At 40.8% G+C, this 21674-nt stretch overlaps 1 protein-coding gene across 3 annotated transcripts; it reads right to left on the bottom strand.

Moving 5' to 3' along the window:
• Positions 1 to 322: 322 nt before the first annotated feature.
• sec24d (SEC24 homolog D, COPII coat complex component) lies at positions 323 to 20157 on the bottom strand. 3 transcript variants are annotated; one of them, XM_030430381.1, is made up of 24 exons: positions 20044 to 20157; positions 18742 to 18948; positions 18277 to 18379; positions 17624 to 17760; positions 17067 to 17501; positions 16917 to 17036; positions 16209 to 16330; positions 15716 to 15827; positions 15226 to 15353; positions 13115 to 13253; positions 12635 to 12750; positions 11697 to 11821; positions 9525 to 9716; positions 9235 to 9328; positions 8429 to 8545; positions 7542 to 7712; positions 6903 to 6999; positions 6664 to 6809; positions 6350 to 6488; positions 5680 to 5798; positions 5345 to 5524; positions 5047 to 5238; positions 4373 to 4462; positions 2016 to 2156 (listed from the first exon to the last, which is right to left on the bottom strand). In XM_030430381.1, the coding sequence occupies exons 2-24, from the start codon at positions 18890 to 18892 to the stop codon at positions 2016 to 2018; spliced, it is 3366 nt and encodes a 1121-aa protein (XP_030286241.1). In that variant the 5' UTR covers positions 18893 to 18948; positions 20044 to 20157. The 3 variants fall into 3 exon arrangements, with proteins under 3 accessions (XP_030286239.1, XP_030286241.1, XP_030286240.1); XM_030430380.1 differs by having other exon boundaries at positions 16917 to 17306; positions 17337 to 17501; XM_030430379.1 differs by having other exon boundaries at positions 323 to 2156; positions 16917 to 17501.
• Positions 20158 to 21674: the final 1517 nt, after the last annotated feature.

Here is a 21674-nt window from a genome sequence, read left to right as displayed (position 1 = left end):
CACAAATAAGTTCTGTCACTTCATAAATAACCATTATTAGCAAATGATACATTTATTGTTGATTCAACTTTAGTTAATAGCTGATTCACTGTAAAGCAACAATGAAGATGTATTATGTGTTGATGCTTATCATTTAATGTTACCCACATTCTGATTATTCTTGCTACCTTTGATACATTTTGTTTTACATTCATTATATTTTCTTCAAGAACGACACAGATCAGGATTAATATTTAGACATATTCAAATAAAGAGAACTTTATTTTTTCGTTGTCCGATAAAAGTTCTGTACTAGACTAAAATAAATTGCGTAAAACAATAGTTATGTCAAGATTTTAATTCAGACAAAATTTGTTGAGGGTTTGGAATAAAATAAGCATGGCACCCCACGCCCATGAGTTCTCCATAAATCTCGAGAAAAACGAAAGAAAAAAAAAAATCACAAGCGTCCATCTTTCCAGTTCAATTGAAATCACTTCCTATAGTAAGGTACTCAAATTACCTGAGATAAGTTTGCATACAAACCAAAAAGAAATCAGCCACAGACCTCTAGTACATATATATATATATATATTTTAACATATTTCTTTTACAAGTATATCAACTTAAGGCAGATGGTAATATTTTGAGAGAGTTGTTGTGTTTTTCACGTACAAAAAGACTTTCTGGAGGCCACACATACACGGAATTGCATACATGAATTACACAATAAACAATTACCTCAATAAAAACAAGCAATGTGATACAGTACAATGCTGTGCTGAAACTTAAGACTGGAATGTTACATATCATCATTACAAACAGTTATGTGGACTTTAGTTACGATGACTGAATCTGGGTTGACGGAAATCTGATAATCAAACAGTGACAGATCATTTTACAATTGTCCTCACACATTTGGCACAAGTCTGATTTGTGAAAATGAATCACTTCAATGAGAACAGATCATATTTTTACAGTTACAGAAAAAGCTTTTTATTTGGTCTGCTGAAATTTAATTCTCCCTTAATCATCCTTTTTTTTTTTTTTTCCTTTAAATTCCAATTCTCACCCGTGGGAGAAAAAGGAGGGGAAGAAAGTCATTTTTTCATGAGGACATATTTGTCGAACAGCTGTGTTCACTTCATTGTAATCTCAGAACGCCAAACAAAACGTTTTCTGCGTCACTGCTCGCTGCGAAGATCAAATCTCAGCTATAAATGGTCAAAGAATGTGATTTTTTTCCTCAGTGAGGATTTGTGTGAAACAAATGCATTGAATCACTCGTAGTGTGATGGCAGGAATAATTTCAGCTCTTATTTTTGCAATTGGTTCTTGAAATGTTTGTTTTAGTACATTTTTTCACTGGACAGCAAATGTGAGAGAAAATGTAGAAACTTCTATGCGTCGTTTAAATACTGTAAAAATTATTTTTACGTTTTTTAAAAATTGCTGACGCTCTTACATATTTACTTTTAATAAGAGAGTCATTTATAACAAAGACTGGCAAACCTCTACAGTATTACCCACAAATAACCCCTTGTCTTGACACTAAATCTACAAAGTGAAATAAAAAAACGCTTCACTCGATGCAGATATATGCTGTATTGCTTGTGCCAAAAGGCTTCATGCCAAAATGCGTTCCAGCGTCAGGCTCTGATGTCATTCCCGTCTAAACAGTCCATCACACACAAGTATCTGTGCGGGAAATGCTGGATGTGTTGTCCATTTCATTTTCCTTGGAAGTTCCTCAGGTGACACGTGGTTATTTGAAGATCATACTGTGAACTGAAGCGTGTTGGAAAGGCAGCATCGGTCTCTCAAGGTTGAATCTCAGAAGGCTCCCCCTGGTTCCTCATTTCTTCCTCCGTTTTTGCAACAAAAAAAAAAAACACCTAAAAAGTTCTGTGGACTGTCCTTAAGAATTCAAACGGAGCCAAGTGAGGGTGACCCTGTGAGATTTGTGCGTGGCCCATCAGATGCCATGTTTCTCCCAGGCCAGTCGGGCCGGGGGACGCCGAGGCCAAGCTTGGGGGTTAAGTGAGCAGCTGCCTGATCTCTCGATGAACGTAGCAAAGGAAGTCCATGTAGGAAGCTCCACCGTGCAGGCCTTTATCCTCCACCAGGAACTGACGGAACACCATCTCTGGTTTGTCCTTCTGCCTCACGATCTGGAGCTGAGAGGAGTAAAAGTCAGAGAAAGTCAGAAAATGTAATCTGTTTCTTCAATGAACTTGTTTAAGTTTACAATGTTGTTTTTTTTTAAGTATTATGATTTACTTTTTTGAGTTATGCTTGTTTATACAGCAACATAACAGTAAAACAGTGAAGGGAAGCGTAGTCATAGACATATATACATAGACGCCTCATTGAGCGCTGGACCGTACGTCGACGTAGCCGCCATATTGGATGTAGCAGCTCTGCCCTGTTAACTAATACAAGTCAATGGAGTGAACTTTATAAAGCACCTTCTCCTGAGTGCTACAAGTTTATTCCTCTGATTCCACTTCACATACAGAACAACCCTTGACCCTGTTTTTTTCTCTCCTCTGTCACCAGGTGCTGCTCATGAGGGAAATGTTGCTCTCTGCAGGTGAAGTAATCAGTTTGGTTTAGACCTTCTCAATCTGGAAAGTGCCATGAGATGACTCGTTGTGAATTACGAAATTAACAAATAAAGATTGATTGAACGATGATGTGATGTAATGAGCAAGTTTCATGAAGTTCATCCTGCTGTGATGACTTGCAACATCTTTAAGACTTTGTCACATCCTCACACTTCAGTAAAAGTCTCGTTGCTGATGGTTCATGTTGGGGTTTGAAGTTTTGAGATAGTGGTTTCAAGTTTTTGAGTGTTGAGGTTTAAAAGAGTGAAATCTGAAAGAAACACAGAGCATCAGTCAGATCTAGTAGCTCAGACTGATAGATGACTGGTTAGCAGTTCTGAGGTTGTGGGTTTGAATCTTGATTGAGTTTGGGTTTGATTCTTATGAAACTCAGTGAAGTTCGAACTGAAAAGTGCCCAGAGAAGATGTTAAAGTGCTCGGCAGACTGGCTGTGGCGGTGGGTCTGTTCCTGGCTTGTAGTCACCACAGAGGTGCTTGCGCAGGTTCAACTCCTGCCTGGTTCTTTCTCAGAGATGGAAGCAGGGGGTTATGGGAAAATGAACCATCAGCAACTAAGCTTTTATTGAAGTGTGAGGATGTGACACAGGTTTAAAGATGTTGTAAGACATCACAGCAGAATGAAGCCTTTGAGTTAACCCTGGGTGTAACCCTCATTACATCACCTTATCGTTCAATCAATCTTTATTTGTTCATTTCATAATTCTCATATCATAAGTCTCATGACACGGTCTAGATTGAGCAGGTATAAACCAAACTCCTTGATTATTTCATCTGCAGAGAACAAAATTTCCCTCATGAGAATTATGAGCAGCACCTGGTGACAGAGAGAAAAAACTTCTGTATGTGAAGTGGTAAACTACTTCCAGTAGAGTCGATTTGCCTCATCTGTCAACATCTGGGAGAACTCCCATGATGTGTGTTGTACTTACTCATCATGGGCCCAAACTTGCTGCGATATGTCGGCGTTGACTGATACTAGTCAATAGAGTAATGTACACATTCACAGCTGCCACTGTATGTTACTGTGATGATAAATGACAGTTAAATATTGCATAATTATGTATGTATGTAATGGTGTATAATCCAGATCCTGACATGTAAGTGTGACATCTGTGGAATAAAAAGCACTAATGTTGTTTTTATAAATACAGTGATTTTTGGTAATCTAATAATAGCAATCATGAAAAAAAAAAATTAAAGTCTGCAAATCAAGATAAGAAGCTGTAACTGGCAGTGAGTCTGCTTTCTTTTCTTTTAGCAGTGAAGTGATATACAATAACATTTAATGGTAAAAAAGTAAAGTTGCAGTTGCAAGATGTTATGAAGTCCGTTGTCCATAATTAAAGTTAAATTAAATGAAACAAGTTGACAGTATGGAAAACAGATGTCACATTTACATGTCAGGATCTTGTTACTATAGACACAGATTCAATATTTAACGTGTAACGGCAGTACACACATTGGCAGCTGTAAACACATAAAAACATTATAAAAATGCATCCTGTTTTTTGGTGCCGACCTGTATACTGAACATATAAGGAGCAGTTGAGAGGAATAACTTATAGCACTTTGTAGAAGGTGCTTTATAAATTTCACTCCATTGACTTGTTTTAGTGGCAGAGCTGCCACATCCAATATGGCGGCGATGTCGACGTACAGTTCAGCGCTCAATGGGGCATCTATGGGCGTAGTTACCTATTCTCTCCACTAGAGGGAGGCAGAGATCATTAAATAATCATACACTTCTCCTGCGTCTGATTTTTTACCTTCATAGAGTTCGGCCTCTTTTCGAGCAGGCCGCTGATGATGGATCGGATCCTCTTTGACAACGGGTTGTCCAGTTCTGGCAGAGCACACTGAAAAACACAATTCAAGATAAAAACACGTTACAATATTAATAACATCAAGGTGTTTTGATTTGGGGATGGAAAACAAAATGCCTTGTTTTATCAACTTGTTCCTGATGTTGTCTGCCTACTTCAACACATTACCGCTCTGCTTCCCTCTCATATTTACCAGAGTTACATGTTCAAGTGCCTTTGAAACTCTGAGTCAACGATACCGCGAGTAAACACAAAAAAGTTTGGTCAGTTTGGCTCATTTTACAGGCTCAACTGATCTTCTATTTGGATCTATCACATGATTCATATTGGATCAAATCATGTTCAGATGTAAGATTTTATTACAAATCCAATCTTTGCTGGGTTATGAAGTGGCTATTCGTCAAAAGTGGACTTCACCTGGAGGCATTACAGCATGGTAAGAGAATGTCTGGGTCTTTAGTTAGCCAATAAGCTTCCTGTAAGTCTACTTTTGAGAACAGAACCTTCATAGCTCAGAAAAGAAATAATACAATCTTATATCTGACTACAGAGGTCAAAATGTCTGACTTTAACAGCATATTAACCAAATGAAACAGTAAAAGTTTTGTTATTCTGACCATGAGTCCTTGCATGTGGGCGAGCGAGGGCAGGTTAAACAGGTTCTGGATGAAGTCTGGCGGGCTCGCTTGTCCCAGCCACAGGAACATGGAGTGGCCGTTCTCCAGCAGGAATATTCCAGAATCGATCAGACGCTCCTCTGAACAGCGCAGTGGAGCAGGCAGAGCCTCGCTGCCAACGTCCAAGTTGTGCTAAAAGAAAGAACAAATTTCCTACTGTTCAAAAACCAAGTTTAAGATGAGTATTTAAAGCCAAAAAAGTTGCAGTACACTCATCAAGTTTGAGTTTGTCCCCTACCAGCGGGATGAGTCGTGGGTAGAGCAGCAGCTGTGTGTCCTCCACCCCCATGCCCATGACCGACAGCCTTTGATGGGCTCTGTCGTCCGTTGAGAGCTCTGTGCTGCCAACCAACGGAGCGGTTTTCATCAGGCTGTTCATGTAGACTGGGAACACCTTCATGGCATCAGGCAGGATCAGCTGTATATCAATACAGGCAGAAGAAGTCAGTAACTTTCTGAGAAAATCTTTAGTTACAGACACTTCAGTCTGTGGACATCAAGGAGCTCTTTGTGTCCTAAAATCTAAAAGCTTAAATTCAACTAATAACAATCCAGGTGTGGTCCTGCACTGACCTGGCTGGCAGCGGAGGGGCTGGCACAGTTCTTCCTGTAGCATGCCAGCATGTGGGCTGTCTGGTTGACCAGGATCTCCCTGACATTCTTCAGAGGCTGGTTCAATATGGCACGATAAGCTGAGTGGGCATAAGAGAAGAAAATCGTTAAAAGACAGGAGAGGAGCACAGAGGGCCTAACACTGGCAGCTGAGGTTAAGGAGGGGAGTAAAGCACAAAGGATGAATGATGAAATAAAAATCTCGGGCAGGGGAAGTGAGCACACAGTGAGAGCTGATGGAAGAAGGCAACTGAAGGTCAGTAATACAGCTGTACTTAAGGCTCGCCATGTGCAGATTACAGCCAGGCTCATCTGTAACATGTGGTCCTCATTCTCACAACTCATTCTTCTTCTACTCATAAGTCAAGTGCGCATTAGTAGATAATCAAGTGATGCATGGGGTAAATTCAACAAAGGTCAGGATGATACTGCAGTTCATCAGCAGGCTGCGTCTGCACTCCATTACACCACCATATAAAGAGAGCTGACTGTATGGAATGACTGGTCATACATGAAGGGAGGAAAATACATCTCCTATGCACGTAAGTACTTAACTATGCAAGCTATAGTGTAACCACATGCACATTTATAATAAAGCCATAAGTGTGTCTTTTTAAAGAAGGCTAGTCACCTGATTTGGCAAAGAAGTTGATGAGTGAGTCGGTCTCGCAGCTCTTGTACAGCTCCGACAGCTGCGAGCTGCAGTTAAGACTGAGGTTGTGGATGCGGAGACGTCGCTGTCCACCGATGGTGGTGTACAGCAAGGCACACTGGGAAGCAGAAAATAAAACATTTCATAACAGTTCATTAACATTACATAAAACATTTTTTCAGCACTGACACCTTGTTTTCTTGCCAAGACCCGACCTACTCTGATTGGTTTCTAAATTCTAAGAGAGAACACCTTTTGATTTTGACAAAAGACGCATCTCAAAAGACACATACCTGCATGAGCGCCCCGGTCTCCTCACTGAGCGTGTCGTCATGCTTCAGCTCCACGGTCACAGCTTTGTCGCAGTCCACAGCTGCCATCTCTATATCTGTGGTGTTGTTCATATGGATGGCACCAAAGAAGTCTGTGGCCCTGAAGCCTGAAGGGAAACGTTCACAAACATTTAAATCACTGAGAGGCATCTCCTTGTTGCACATGGGTAGTCTCAGGTAAGTCTTGTACTATTCCTCACCTGTACTGGTACGGACACGCATGATAGCATCAAATCCGATGCTCTTCTCCACGTCTTTCCTCAGGTCTCTCAGGAAATGCTCCCCATCTGTCTCCAGCTGACAGCAAAAAAAAAAAAAAATGTATGTGTTAGTTTTTAACCAGCAGATGGCAGTGTTGTCCCAGTTTGGTCAGCTGCCAGTGATAAACAAACTGGGGGCCTGTAAAGTACCTTAACATAGGTAATTTAGTCTAATACCAAGAGAGGTGATTTCCTGAAGTGTCAGTCTGAGCTTTACTAGAACATAAATGTGTTTTTATGGAGTGATAAAATGCTGTAGCTCTGACTAACAAATACTGTTTCATGCCTGCATTGTACTGTTATTTTTCATATGTGTGTCTGCTAAATTGCATGTACTACGCAGTGTGTTTGTACAGTTTGGAGCGATTTCCCATGCTTGCTGCACCAGTCCTATGGGACAGGGCAATAATAGACTGTGGGTTCTGTGCCAAAGCCATTAAGCGGATACAACTAGCTTTTATTAGGCTGCAAAAGCCTCTGCCTGTTAAATTATGACTACTCAAGTGTCATGACAAGAAATCCATATCATTTATGTGTCTGCTTACAGCATCTGTGTGTGGGTTGAGAGGCCTGTTGTACCTGGAAGTTGTTGTACTTGTAGACAGAGCCGCCGGTGTGCGACGGCACATCAGCCATGGTTGCCAAGTCTACGTACTGGCTGGGGAAGAGGAAGAGATCCACACAGCAGCCCTGTGCTACACAGTCCTTAGACAGCTGCTCATACACTCCTTTCTGAGGCTGGAACAGGGTCTAACAGGGACAAAACAGGGAATTACATTTGGATAAGTGTGGCAGCATTCTCATTCCAAACAAAACATGAAGAAAGATCCCATTACAACCTTCCCCACAAGTAAAGCTTTCACAGGGTTCCCACACCTTCTTAAACGTCAATTCAAGGACTCTTCTCAGACATTCTCGGCTGTTTTCCATCAAATTGAAGGAGGACCCAACATGACAGAGTTTATGACACGGGTCAAGCCTATTTACGATTATAACACTAATAAATTTGTATAATGAAAATACCAGGCTGGCTTGCCATAGCTAGTCTACTACCATCTATTTCAATTACTCATGCACACACTTGACTGTTGCACTGACACACATGCAGACGACCCATGTTAAAATTCATGAACTAATGAAGGATCCATGAAGGATTTCAAGAACCTATAAGATCTCTAGCTTAAATTAACAAAACGTTGATTGTAATGGAGGGAAAACCTCAAAAGTAATAATGATTTGGTCTAAACACTCTGTACAGAATAAAGTAGAAATATGTTGTTTTTAGAAAATCTAATTTGTATGCTCAACACAATGAAATGAAGCCGCGCTCCACCCTGTCCTATTAATCTTCGACTGCCAGCTGTCTGTATTTGGAGTTCAGAATAAGCCATACAATCTAAATTCACTAAACACAAAGTTTACCATTTCCTCTCTGGGATCAATAAAGTACTTCTGAAGTTGCTCACCTTCTCTTTGTCAGTGTTGACCAGCTTTTTATCATCCCGGTTCTTCAGTTTGCCAGGAGCCTCAGCTGTGGGCATGGAGGAGTGGAAGATGAAAAGCTTTCCGCTACATTCTGCTGCCTGGAGGGGAAAGAATGATGAGAGAGAAAAGATCTCAAAAACAAAGATCCCACACAGGTGTGCAGCATGCTCCTGCCCGACATGTTGATCATAGCTTTACAGTGAAATCATGAAGTCATAATTCCAAGTCCTGCAGAGCATCAAATTCTGCAGATGGTAATAAAGTGCTCGCCTGTGTGGCAAAATAAACTGATAAAGAAAAGTTTAAGGTGTAAGCAATACCCAAAATCAAAACATGAACAGGCATGGGCAAATAAATAAGTCTCAGAATCTTTGCTGTTGTGTAATGTCGCAACTGCTTCCAATTAAAAAGCTGTGTGTGAACTTTTCCTTTCCTGAGTGCCAAAACACTGACCTCACATCACTGGGAAAGTTTGCTGGACTTTATAATGTAAACACAAACATATCAGGAAGAGAAAAAAGAAACTTCTCTGAGTTGATAGGTTGAATGAGTTCAGCAATACATCAGAAATACTATACCAAATATAATTCTTTTTTTTTATTCAGAGTATAGTGGTAAAGAGATATAGAAACACTGCTGCTTATCAAATCTGGCTTGTCAAATAGGAGCAAATGATGTTCAAATAATCTGCGTCCAATCCTAAAGCAGCCGCACACATGATTCAGGGACGTTAGGGAGAGCCACTCATGCCCCACTGCGTGTTGATAGATGTCACACTGTGACTAACCTTGAATGCCTCCACGCCGGCTTGGATGACTGGAGCAAAGACCGTTTCGCTCTCGTTGGTGTCAGCAAACATGTCAGGAATCTGGTCCAGGAGACTAGAGAGGAGAGGGACAGGATTATGGCTCTGTCGTTTTAAGGAAAAGAAAGTCTCAGAAGTCTCAGTCTCAGAAAGAGTTTGTTCTTGAAATATTTAACACATAATAATAACAACTCAATAACACATCAAACAGTTTCTCGTTCACTTATATAACACAGGCCAGTCCCACAAAGGAGTCAAAAGTTTTGCCTTACTTGTAGATAACAGCCTTAGATTCTTGGTAGTTGACGAGGAAGCCGTCGAGCAGCGGGACAAACATCTCAGCTGTGTCTGAAACCACCATCATCTGGGGCTGGGCAAGAGCGCTCTTTACGTTGTAGAAGTGGAGGACCTTGTTGTAGGTGACGAAGCCGACCTTAATTGCAGAGCTCTCCGTGCCGTCCTCCCTGGGAGGGAAAGAGAACAGGCAATTTGTGAATTCCAGGATGTTTCTAGTAAGTCAGGTCAAATGTTAACAACGGCTGCATGTGTGCAGTGAATAAAATCAGTTTTGTCAAAGATGTGTTTATGCCTGCTGTCATGTTTACAAGAATCAACTGTCATCTGGCAAATCTTACTGCATAGTTCTTTTATTTATCTCTACCACAAACATAATGTCCCTGCTCTATGAAACAATAAAGACTAGAAGCTGTTGCTTAGGCAAGATGATAAAACTGGCACTTTTCTGGGGCAAAAGTAAACAAACTCTGGTGTATCTTTAGGATGGCCACCCCCTTAAGCATTATGCTATGTTAATTTAACCATGTCTAATTACCAAAACATTCATCGAGGAGCGGAATAACAATCAAGATGGACTTGTTTGTTAATGTTTAAGCTCTCTTCCTGAACGGTGGTCCAGAGGGAAAGGAAGACATTTATCTGCTGCAGGTTTACAAAATCCAAGTAAATGTTGGTCAGTGAGGAAAACAACGAAACCCATTTAACTTGTGAGTCATGCTCTACTTTCTCTTGTCTTATTCTCAGGATTACAGTCAACTTGCTGCCAGATCTACACTGTTAGAAAAGAACAGAAAAGGTTGTTTAACATGTCCATAAGTATTTCCTGTGATGTTCTGAAGACTTACTAAATGCAAATGTGTACTGTTTATAACCAAAATATTGATTTGCAAGAACGGCTCCTTTTAAACCAAAGTAAATCTGAACTCAAGACTTTGATTATTATTGGAAATTCCTGACGTACATCAGCCTTAGCAGATAAGTGCCACTAAATGAAATAAAGACATGTCAACCCCTGAGATTTACCAGAACACTCTGAATCAGGGTGTGGAACTGGTAGCTAGCTAGAACCAAAACCATATATCAAAACCTTTCACCATCATAGTTATTTAAAAGCATTCTTTGCTGACACTGCCAACTGCAGTTTGTAGATCGCTCTTCTTAAATCACGAGGACACTCAGGAGCATGTTAACGTGGCTTTGAAGTAACTATGCCACTACTGAACTATATGCACGCAGCTCCTCTATGAAATAACAGATTCAGAGTGAATCATTTGATTTAGTTCTTTCTCATAGCAGACAGCAACTGAGAAATTACAGCGACAATTAAAGAAAATCTTTGTCTACACTGCATCCACTTAAAACTGTCTCTAGCTTCATCTTGACTAAATGAACATGCACTTCAGCAGGGGAAAAAATACATGAACCAAAGGATACCAAATGCTTTCATCTAGTGCCTGTATAAACAAAAGTTAAGATTCAAACACAGCTGAAGAGGTGGTTTATCTGAAGTACACTTCTACTAAGTGTTTCAAGGATGATGTCATGGCAGAAGACACATATGGATATATTGCTGCTGGGACTAATGAGGTGGAGAGGAAGAGAGAAATGTCCAAGTTATTTTAGGAGGAAGCATCCGCTCCTCTGTGATAAATCAGGAACCGACTTCCGGAAGTAAACCAGTGTTGTCTGCAGAACAAAGCCCTTTGTTTTGTTTTTGTTTGGGTTGCCTTTCAGAGCACTATAATGCTTTCCATTTTTGGCAGCCTTTGCCCTCCACAACTGATCACACCATCTGTAAAACTTCATGCAGGAACATTCAGCTGATGAGAACAAATAGTTGGCTTGGCGATAGAGACTTGAGGAAAGCCTTTTTTTGGGAAAGCATATGCTGACCTGTAATAGCAGCATTTTAGCATATTATGTGAGTGGTAGGAATGTTCCTAACAATTAGTATCCCTTATAAATGGAAGTTTAAACTAGTCAAAGTAAGAATATACTCAGAAAACAGACAACGTTTAGCATTATTTAATATATAATGTTGAGCAATGTTGAATAAATATTCTGTAATATATAAGAGCTATTTCAAACCATTAATAACATTATTCAATTAAAGAAAGTGTTGAGTTTGGCTGATGTATCGTATGTACCTGGGCAGGTCCTCCAGCAGAGTCTTCAGCTCATCACAGATCAGTTTGACCAGCCCACTTTTGATGTTGCTGTAGGACACATCGATCATAAAGATGTAGGCGGGAGGGTTCGGAGGCTTGTTGTTCTGTGTGAGAAGAAGGCAGGAGGTGAAGTGAGTTAGTTGCTATTTTGAAATCTTTCCAGGCAGGCACAAAGCATGAAATGCCCAATTTCAAAAGGAAATGAGTAAAAATGTTCCTTGTGCACATTTAAGCTGTTGAACAAACCAGTCGTGGGAAAATAAATTATTATTATTTTTAGTCTTGTATCCTCCAATTTAGGGTCTTAATCTTTATCCACCTTAAATTTCTGTTATAAGTTTTCTAATAACAGATATGTTTCCATTAGTGCTTCCTTATAACTTTGGATAGCGGTGAGGAGACAATGACAGTTATGAATTCATGAGAAAAAGGGCAATGGAGTGTGTGTGAGGGCGACTAACTGTAAGACATTGTTATGTTTCCACAGTTACAAACCATGACAGGACACTCACCTTGCAGGCTTTTGTTTAATAACGGGCCTGCAGAGACTGTTTATAAGTCTTAATAAACAGAGCAGAAGTAGGCCACTGGAGTGACTCAGCCTCGCCAGCTTCCTCTGACCCTCTCATGTTGTTCTCAACCTCCATGGGGACATGGAACTGATTCGCATCGCTGTCTTTTCAGTGTTTGCAAAAGAACTGAACTGAACAATGCCTGTCCTGCATTCAGCTTTGCCAACAAAACGCCCCTCAGATAGAAGTTTCTATTACTCCGTGGTACTTTTCTAAGCATAAACTTTACACTGGCAAACAAATCCCTGGATGTACGTGCTTGTCTATATTGATCCACTTCATCCACTCTGCATTATGTGTACTGAACAGCAGTCATCAGATCTGTATGAGGGTAGTGCCCTGTACCTTGCAGTAATCCATGGTGGCTGCAAACTCGTAGGAACCCCGAGACAGCTCAGGCCTCTCGTAGAAGTCCACCCTCCGGCCCATGTGGTCAAGATGTTGGAAATAGAAGACTGGCACTATGGGGAGACAAAAAAAGGGTATAAAACTGTGCACAACATATTTACAGTTTAACTTTTACTTCCTAAACTAAAAATATTTTCCTTTTCTAGATTTTTTTGATGTGAGTGCCGAGTTTTGGAGATATCAGCTGTAGAGAGGTCTGCCTTCCCTCATTTGAAATAGAGCTTGGCAGCAATCAGCCCGTGGTGCTCAGCAGCAAGAAATCACATTTGAGAAACTCAACAGCGATGTCTCTTCTCAGAAGTCATGACCTGGTTACTCAAGATAATCCACAGAACTTGCTGTAAGCGGTTTAGAAGTAGGAGCTGGAGTGCCATCGAGTTTTCTGACTGCCTATCACATTTTGGATGACATTCATACCTTCATTGACACAGCTGCAGAAGCCACACTGGAAGCGGCGACCTCCCTCGATGAACTGCATGTAGGGACACATGTAGGCTTTGCATCGGTTGCAGCGGATCGGGCCCGTCTCGCCGTGGTTCACAACATACAGAGGAGTCTAAACAGAGAGACACACCCGAAAAGGCATTATGGTCATATTTTCAACAGCTGTTGAGAAAACTGTTACTTCCCTAAAAAAGGAAATGCGTGACTAACAGCTATAAGATCTTATTATCTACTTTTTCAACTAGAATTATTAAGGGTCAACATTCCCTGAAAAGTTTCCCATATTTTCAGCAATGCACCACTTACTGTATTTGGACCATATCTTCGCACGTACTGCACAGCACCCAAACAACACACACTGCACTTTCATATACAGAACATTTGTCTGGTGTGGAATGTAAATGCTGTTTAATATACACACCACAGCACTGTTACTAAGTGCCGTATGCAGGCCTGCAGATGTCTTAAGTATTTATTTAACACTCCCAACAGGCTTTGACACAGCGTTAATTTAACATGTTTGCTGGGAGAACTCAGCAACCATAAAACACATGCAGAGGAGGCAGCGACAGGTTTATTATTAGACTGGAGGCTTTAAGATGGAGATTAAACGTGTTTACATTATCTTAGGGCTGTTTACCCAATGCAGAAGAGAACACAATGCATAACACCCAAGCACAACAGCATGCTCTTCTGAGTTCCACCCAAACTCACAGGATTGTACAAGTTTGAGGATTTGTTGGAGTAACTGTAGTATGATTTTGCTCTAGATGGAATCAAGTGCAATGCACTCAAGTTTAATTCCCTTTGTATAAACCTCCTTTCTTCTTCAGAGGTCCCTGCAGATCTGACATTAGCTAATTACCCTAAAGTCAGATGAGAGAAGGAGAACATTGCCTAAAAAGGCCAATTGGTGCCTGGGACAAGTCGAGTGGAGGGGGGTAAATATCTGAGGCAAGATTGTTGGATCACATATGATCCAACAGGAGGTCACTCACAGGACAAATTAACTTTTGTAGTACACAGAGTCATCTATCAAAGGAGACATTCTCTAGTTATATTCAACTGTCCACGATTTAATCTTATTAAAGGTCTGGAGTGTAGAATTTAGGTGGATCTGTGAACATAAAGTTATACTTCTTTTTATTTTTGTATAATCACCTGAAACTTGAATCATTGTGGTTGTTACCAAAAAGGCTGAGCTTTTAATATCTACAGAGTGAGAAGGTCATCTTTTACATAGTCAACGGTGTTGAAACGCTGTGCGTCTACAGAAGCCCTGAATGGACAAACCAAACACTGGCTCTAAAGGGGGTCTTTCAAGTTTTTTTTACAACTTTTCACAGCTAGCACAGATCTACATGCGTGTATTGCCTGACCTTCAAAATAAAAGCAAATGTGCTGATCTCTATCATACAGGTAGATAACACCACAAATTTAACATAAATGTATATAAAAAATGTTACGACTTAAATGGGAGGTATAAGAAAACACATAAGAAATGCAAAAATGTTGTTTTCCACAACATGTGTGTTCTTGTTCTTTCATAAGTCTGAGCGATGACTGAGGATAGAATGGCTTTGGTGTGGGATGATTGTTTTTGCATGTAATGTTTCCCATAAATATAATTTAGGCCCACCCAAGCAGATTTTTTGATTTACAGGATTTTCTTTCCTTTCAAAGAGTCTGCATAGGAATATGAAGCGTGCAGAGTGGTTAAGAATATGCACAATCCAGTAATAAGTAAAGATATATAGAGCGGGAAAAATAATGATCAAAACTCTCATATTACACTGCGTCACAGCCTACTCAAGTGATAGATGCTGCACAACATAAGGCCAACCACCACAAATAAATTCTCAATCTGTGGGGGACGATGGTGTATATTGCCATTTATCATTCCCTGCAAGAGCTGGACTCAGCAAATGGGCTTTATCACAACCAGGCTGCTATGAATCTGTTCAGTCTTTCTGTCTTTATTTTGTTTATCTCAGCAGGGAATTAACTGTTGTTGATTTTATCTGAACTTTTTCATTTTTAGATAAAGCAACTGGCCTCAAGTTATATCTAAAACCATGACTTACCTCATTATTTGGCAAGCTGGCAAAGGGTTTAATGATGGTAGCCAAGGGCACTTGGCACTGTTTGGCCAGATCGGCAGTGCAGGGCAGGGCGTAGGTGGTGCAGCGCATGAACCTGGGACTGGCATTGCCTGCAGTGATCAAAATAAAGGTTATCATTCCCCGAGAAAGAAGCGTGGACTGTAATTTTCCATGTTTCTTTCACCATTTCCAGAAATCAGAAGTCAGTGATTAAAATAATCAAGGGAAAGTGTACATTTTGAGTAAAAGCATATAAATTAAAAAAGCACAATCTGAACTTGATGTGGTCAAGATGACATACGTTGCAAACAAATGTAGATTTCATAGAAAGAAAATGTGATCAAAACAGATATAGTAGTCTTTGCAAAAATAAAATAAAGAAGTAAAATGGGTGACAATGGATGAACACCTTCAGTTGCATCATCAACTACAAACATTACATTTTCTTGAAGAGAAGTTTAAATGTTATTACCTTGGTCCTCTACTGTGAAGTCAGTGGTGACCAGAGGTGGAGCCTGTCCCCTCATGTTTGTGCTGAAGACCTGCCCTCCTCGTTTCGCTTGATCATCCTCAATCACTTGGGTCTAAAACAGACATGTTGTGCATTAAACGATAATTCTTCATGAGTTATCAGGTACAATGTCTTCATCATGTCATGTACAAATAGTGACAGCTTCACTGCATGGAAAAAAAAATATTGCAACATCCGTCAAGTCCATGTTGGCTTTTGCTTGATTATATGACAAAATGTGAATCAAAATATCTGTAACCATTTTTCTGTAATCTTAGTTTGCTTAATCATTTTACGTTTCCCACAATATATTGTATTACGTTACTGAAAATAAAGACGAAAATGATGCACATGAGGAATTAATAAGTTTCTGGTTCAGGACAGAAAATGTGAAATGACACGTGGCGAGCTGGTATGTGAAGGTATGCAGTCCCAGGAGGATTAGTCCACTCACTGTGCTGGGGATAGAGTCAGGGTCCAGTTTCTTCTGAGGTGGTCCCGCCATTCCTGCTGCTGCTCCAGGGAAGGCCCCTGGCATGCCTAGCTGGGGCCCAGCCATCTGTCCCCCAAACTGGCCTGTACATCAAAACAAGGTACAATGGCTATTAAATTACATTTATTTGGCAATGTATACTGTGTGAAGTAGACAATTGTGTGCCGCAAAGATTTTGTTTTGTTGACTAAATGTAAGCTGTAGAATAAGATGTGATATAACTGCTCCAATACTAGCAAATATAACGTACTGTTTTCATGTTTAGCAAAAGGATAAAGACTTATTCTGTTGCCAGACTCATCTGTATTACAGAACTACTCGACAAATAAAGCTGTTCTATAGCCCAGAGCAGCCTCAGAGGAGAATCAAGCATCAGAGACACACTGCATGAAAGTCAAAACATTTTCTCTTTCACTTTTGAACTCTGTTGTCGTTTAAAATATTTTCTGTGCTCATTTGCTGTCGTTAATGTCTGCCTGTCATGCAGGATATTCCTCTGACAACAAACCCACACACTGAGCTAATGATCAGTCATTATCAGTGTCAGCATCACTACAAATAACTAACCAAAACAATCTTATGTTAACAAATGCTGTTATAAGGCTTTTAGAATACATTGTTTGACTGGTGGCAGCCTAACTTTTTAAGGGTTAACAATGTCAGGGTTACCTGCTTGCTGTGGGTATCCTGGTGGGCCCCCAGCACCGGCGGGACCAGGCTGCTGGAAACCTCCAGGGCCTGGAGGAGGTGGCCCAGGGAAGGGTCTACCCATGCCTGCCATCGGAGGGCCTGCCATTGATTGTCCTGCCATTGGAGGGCCTGCCATTGACTGTCCTGCCATTGGAGGGCCTGCCATTGATTGTCCTGCCATTGGAGGGCCTGCCATTGATTGTCCTGCCATTGGAGGGCCTGCCATTGACTGTCCTGCCATTGGAGGGCCTGCCATTGACTGTCCTGCCATTGGAGGGCCTGCCATTGATTGTCCTGCCATTGGAGGGCCTGCCATTGACTGTCCTGCCATTGGAGGGCCTGCCATTGACTGTCCTGCCATTGGAGGGCCTGCCATTGACTGTCCTGCCATTGGAGGGCCTGCCATATGCATGTTTGCTTGGGGTGACTGTGGTGGAGACATGTGGGGGGACTGTGGGCCTGGGGGCATCTGTGGCTGGCCCATTGCTGGAGGAGGAGATGTTTGGAAAGGCTGCTGGGCTACAGAGCTTATTGGAGGAGGAGGGCTCTGCATGGGACCTGGGGCTACACAAGTTAGACATCTAGTGAGCACATTGTCCCCTCTACTGAAGTACTATAATCAATAAAAGCGACTACTTTGCTGATATGATGTGTCACAAGTAGACATAAGTAAATAGCAAACTTACCATAGTTGCCTAAGTTCATAGCACTCATCTGATTGGTGAGCTGCTGGTTTGGAGGTGGTGCTGGAGAGGCCATACTGTTGTATGGGGTCTGCAGAGGTTGTCCATAAGCAGAATTAGCAGCTGGTGGCGCAGGGTATCTGAAGGACAGAAAAACAGTTAGCATTATACAGCAACTACAGTCAAAAATCAAAGTGGTCTCCTCTGTTCAGGGGCGGTTCTAGGGGGGGACCAACAGAGGCCAGTGCCCCCGTAACTCTGAGTCTGGACCCCCCTGTGGCCCCCCTGACAGGGAGTCTACATTATTAATACTATGAAAGATTTCTTGCAATGATTTTGTTTTGAAGGGAAAGGCAGAAATAAAGTGTCTCGGCAGTTTAATACCCAATCAAAATTGCTGAAATTGTAAACACTGTTTTGTCTGAATGAGGGATTTATCCTTTTTCCGGGTTGTATGTGCCCCCCTTACAAAAAAGCCGGCCCTAACCTGGCCCCCCTATTAAAACTGGTCTAGAACCGCCACTGCCTCTGTTTCATCATCTGTCTCTTTCTTTGTGCATTTCAAAAGTGACACTTTCACTTTCAATATCTCCTTATGTTGATTCCAAAGACAAAATTAGCAGTGCTAACACTTGCTCTTTTGTGAAGATTGTTACCTTTGTGGGTGTGCGCCGTTCTGCTGGACATTTGGATTGTACTGACTGGACACTGGAGGTGGAGGCATGCCGGCAGCAGAGGAAACTGATGATTTCATCATACCTGCAATGAGTAATGTGTGAGCAGTATATATCTATAGTTTTCACTGCATCATTCCAGATACAAACTTTTGATACAGCATAGTGAGACAGAGTTAACTCTTTCACACCATGAAAGATAAAACATAATGATATAATACAAACGAAGACATGTTACCAGTCGTATTCTGAAAAGCATGCCTGTTATAATAATAATAATAATTTTAATGTCAGCTGAAAACAGCAAACTATCATCTCTGAACTTTTGTGAGCTTTTTCATTCAGAAATGAATGAGTAAATCTTGCAAGGTGGCAAGACTGAACTTGTAAAATGAAAGCCCATGTTATTTGAGAAACAATCCAAACACAAGTGTCGAAGTCCTTCACCTGCTGGCGGAGCGTTGAACGCCTGAGGTGGTCCCCCATAGTGCCCGTAGAGGGGCTGTGCAGGACCAGCTCCAAATCCACCTTGGTAGCCCCCCATCCCGGGTTGGGCCTGGGAGTACGGGGGTGCAGCAACATAACCCTGTTGACTCATGTTGGTGGGATGACTGTTACTGTCTTCTCATGCCAGAATGAAAGAGTCTCGTCAACCTGTGGAGAGACAGAGTGAGATTTAAAGTTTGTATGATGCAGACATGACAAATAAAGAAACACAATCTGTTTTTTTTCCTTTAGGAAATGGAGCGTTTGCATCCTTCCCAACAATATCACTATTAAATCTACTGCTTTCTTAAATCTAGCATGTTTACAAAGACACTAAAACAAAACGACAACAGTTGATATTTGACCTCATGCAATCATCAACACTCCTGTCACATGGACTTTTGACATTGCTTGTTGAGAGATAAGCCAGGCCAATCCTTACGAACACTATCTGCAGGTGACTACATGAGTTTCTGGTTTGTTGTCAGAACTTCAGATCAGGTACAGGTAACAGACTAGCATGCTTAACTCTGGTTATATGAATTCCCATATAGGCTTCTAATAAAGGTCATTTAAAAAAAACTGTCCACTGCAGCTTCTCGTCTAAGTTTTAACTAAAGCCTGTCAGTGAGTTTTGGTGTCATCTGCATTAAAATGATGAGTTATAACAGCAATGTGCATGTTGACTTTTTTTCAGGGTGTCAACCTTTTCTGAAAAAAGAAGTTGAACTTCGGCACAACTGTGTCAACACAAATAACAGCTGTTTACTGGCAACTCCATTAAAGGTGTTTTACCGCTACGAGATAAAGCGATTTAACACACTTCACCCAAACGAAACGCAAAAGGAAACAGAAATAAGCGTGATTAACAGTCCGGGTCAACTGTTAATTGTATCCGCCACTTACAAGAATTGCCACGTCGAAGACCGTTATGATGGCTACAAACCTGAGCATCACTTCTTCTTCTCCTTCTTTCGGTTCACATCAAGCTAAACGGACACATATATAGTTTAATCCCATTCTGGCTGTGACTTACAGCTCAACACCTTATCGGAAGTGTGCTGTGACATGACAGCACAGCAGTGTTGATTACATATTGATTGAAAACATCTTTGCTAGCTACGCGGAAATTACTACAAAGTTTTCCTTCGCACGAGCGGCGCATTCATTTGAAACGTGTATACCGTCAAATAGAGACTTGCCTGACACAGAATTAACCGTTTGTGTTACCCCGTGGGTAAATATTATCGTAACGGTATTTACCTGAATATTGGGCAGAGTCCTCTTCGCCGTGTATTGCCTCAGTGAAAGCAGAGTGCCACGTCAAACTCCACCAAAGCGCCGGTCGCTATGTTGGCTACGCGGCGAACAGCAGCCGCGTCGACGCGCAGAGACGAGGCAAAGCTTCCGGTCATATATTTCAAAATAAACTTCTCCATAGCTCATAAATGTTCTTACACAACACGAGCGACGCAAACAAAATACCCATTTATAATAACCAGCCTTTTGATGAATTATTTTAATACATTTGACGTTCTACACACTCAAGTAATTGTTTTAAAATGTTAACGTGTGCTTTTATTTTAAAGGGAAAACAGTTGGACTTCTGGCTTTGGTCGAGGTGTCTTCCGTTGACTTGATAGGGATGAGTCGTGTCTGGCGCTGTACGCATGCGTGAAACAGAGGAAACCCATACACGTCAGCACAGGGGATGTGGACCTGAGCGGTCCATATGATACATGTGTGTCATCATCACCACAGTTTTTACATGAGGGATGTGGCATATGGATGAGAACAACACAGCAATCTGATAATAGATATCCTTCAATTTATTGATTAACACTAGGATGTAGATATCATTGAGGTATAGACCCTGAGACAAGCTGTGGAGTTTGCTTTACAAGAATCACAGTGTTTTTTTTAATTAATAGCAATCTATGCTCAGCATCTTTGAATATGTTTTGAAACAGCATTACATCATCCTGTAGTGATAGGAGATGTTGGCTGTGATTGAACTGTCAAATAAATAAATAACATGGGAAAGTGTTTCTGAGATTCATTTTGCTGGACAAGTCACACATGTCTTAGGGTGATGGTTGCATGTAGCATAGTTGTATTTGGGCAGAAGAAAAAGCACAGTAACACTGCAGGAGATGTAATGATGCCAAACCCTTAAGATTATGAGTATCATTACTATGAGTTAAGATACCAGTGGTGAAGTAAAAGTACTAATACTACAGTGTAGACATACTTTGCTCTCAGCAAAAAGAAGTTTTAGCATACAAATATATTTCAAATATATACAGGTACTCATTATGTAGGATCATGACTCATTTCAGAGTATCATATATATTAAATAAATGGAATAGGATAACTGATACATTATGTGGTCATTACTCTAATGTTGCAGCTTTAAAAGTTGTAATGACTGCATGCAGACTGATCATGATTCATCATTTAGTTATAACATTCTGTACTAATTATCTGAATCTGCAAAGTAACAAGTAATTACTAACTAACTAGTAAAACTTTGGAATAAGTTTAGCTAAGTAAAAAGTATATTTGCCTTTCAAAGTAAAAGTATTAAGTAACAGAAGGTTGAAACACTACATTGCAATTAAGTACGTGAGAAAGTTACTTTTCACCACTGAAACAAACAAGGATGGAAATTTAAATAATAGTTCTTCCAGGGTTTAGAGGTGCAACATCCTAAGATAAGATGATACAATTATCTCTGCACGAACAATAATAGTATCATTATCATTTAAAGGCTGTTTGCTATTTGTCTATGCTTTGATGGCTATTTTCCACAGGACTTTGAGAATAGTTAGTTTTCAGAGTATCATGTAGCAAGTCCTCCCAGGTTTATCAGGATGCTGCAGCATGAAATGCTC

This window comes from Sparus aurata, chromosome 10 (genome assembly GCF_900880675.1).
Source record: "Sparus aurata chromosome 10, fSpaAur1.1, whole genome shotgun sequence".
NCBI classification, from domain to species: Eukaryota; Metazoa; Chordata; class Actinopteri; order Spariformes; family Sparidae; genus Sparus; species Sparus aurata.
Note: the sequence above shows the minus strand (reverse complement) of the source record. Positions and strands in the feature narration are given on the sequence as shown.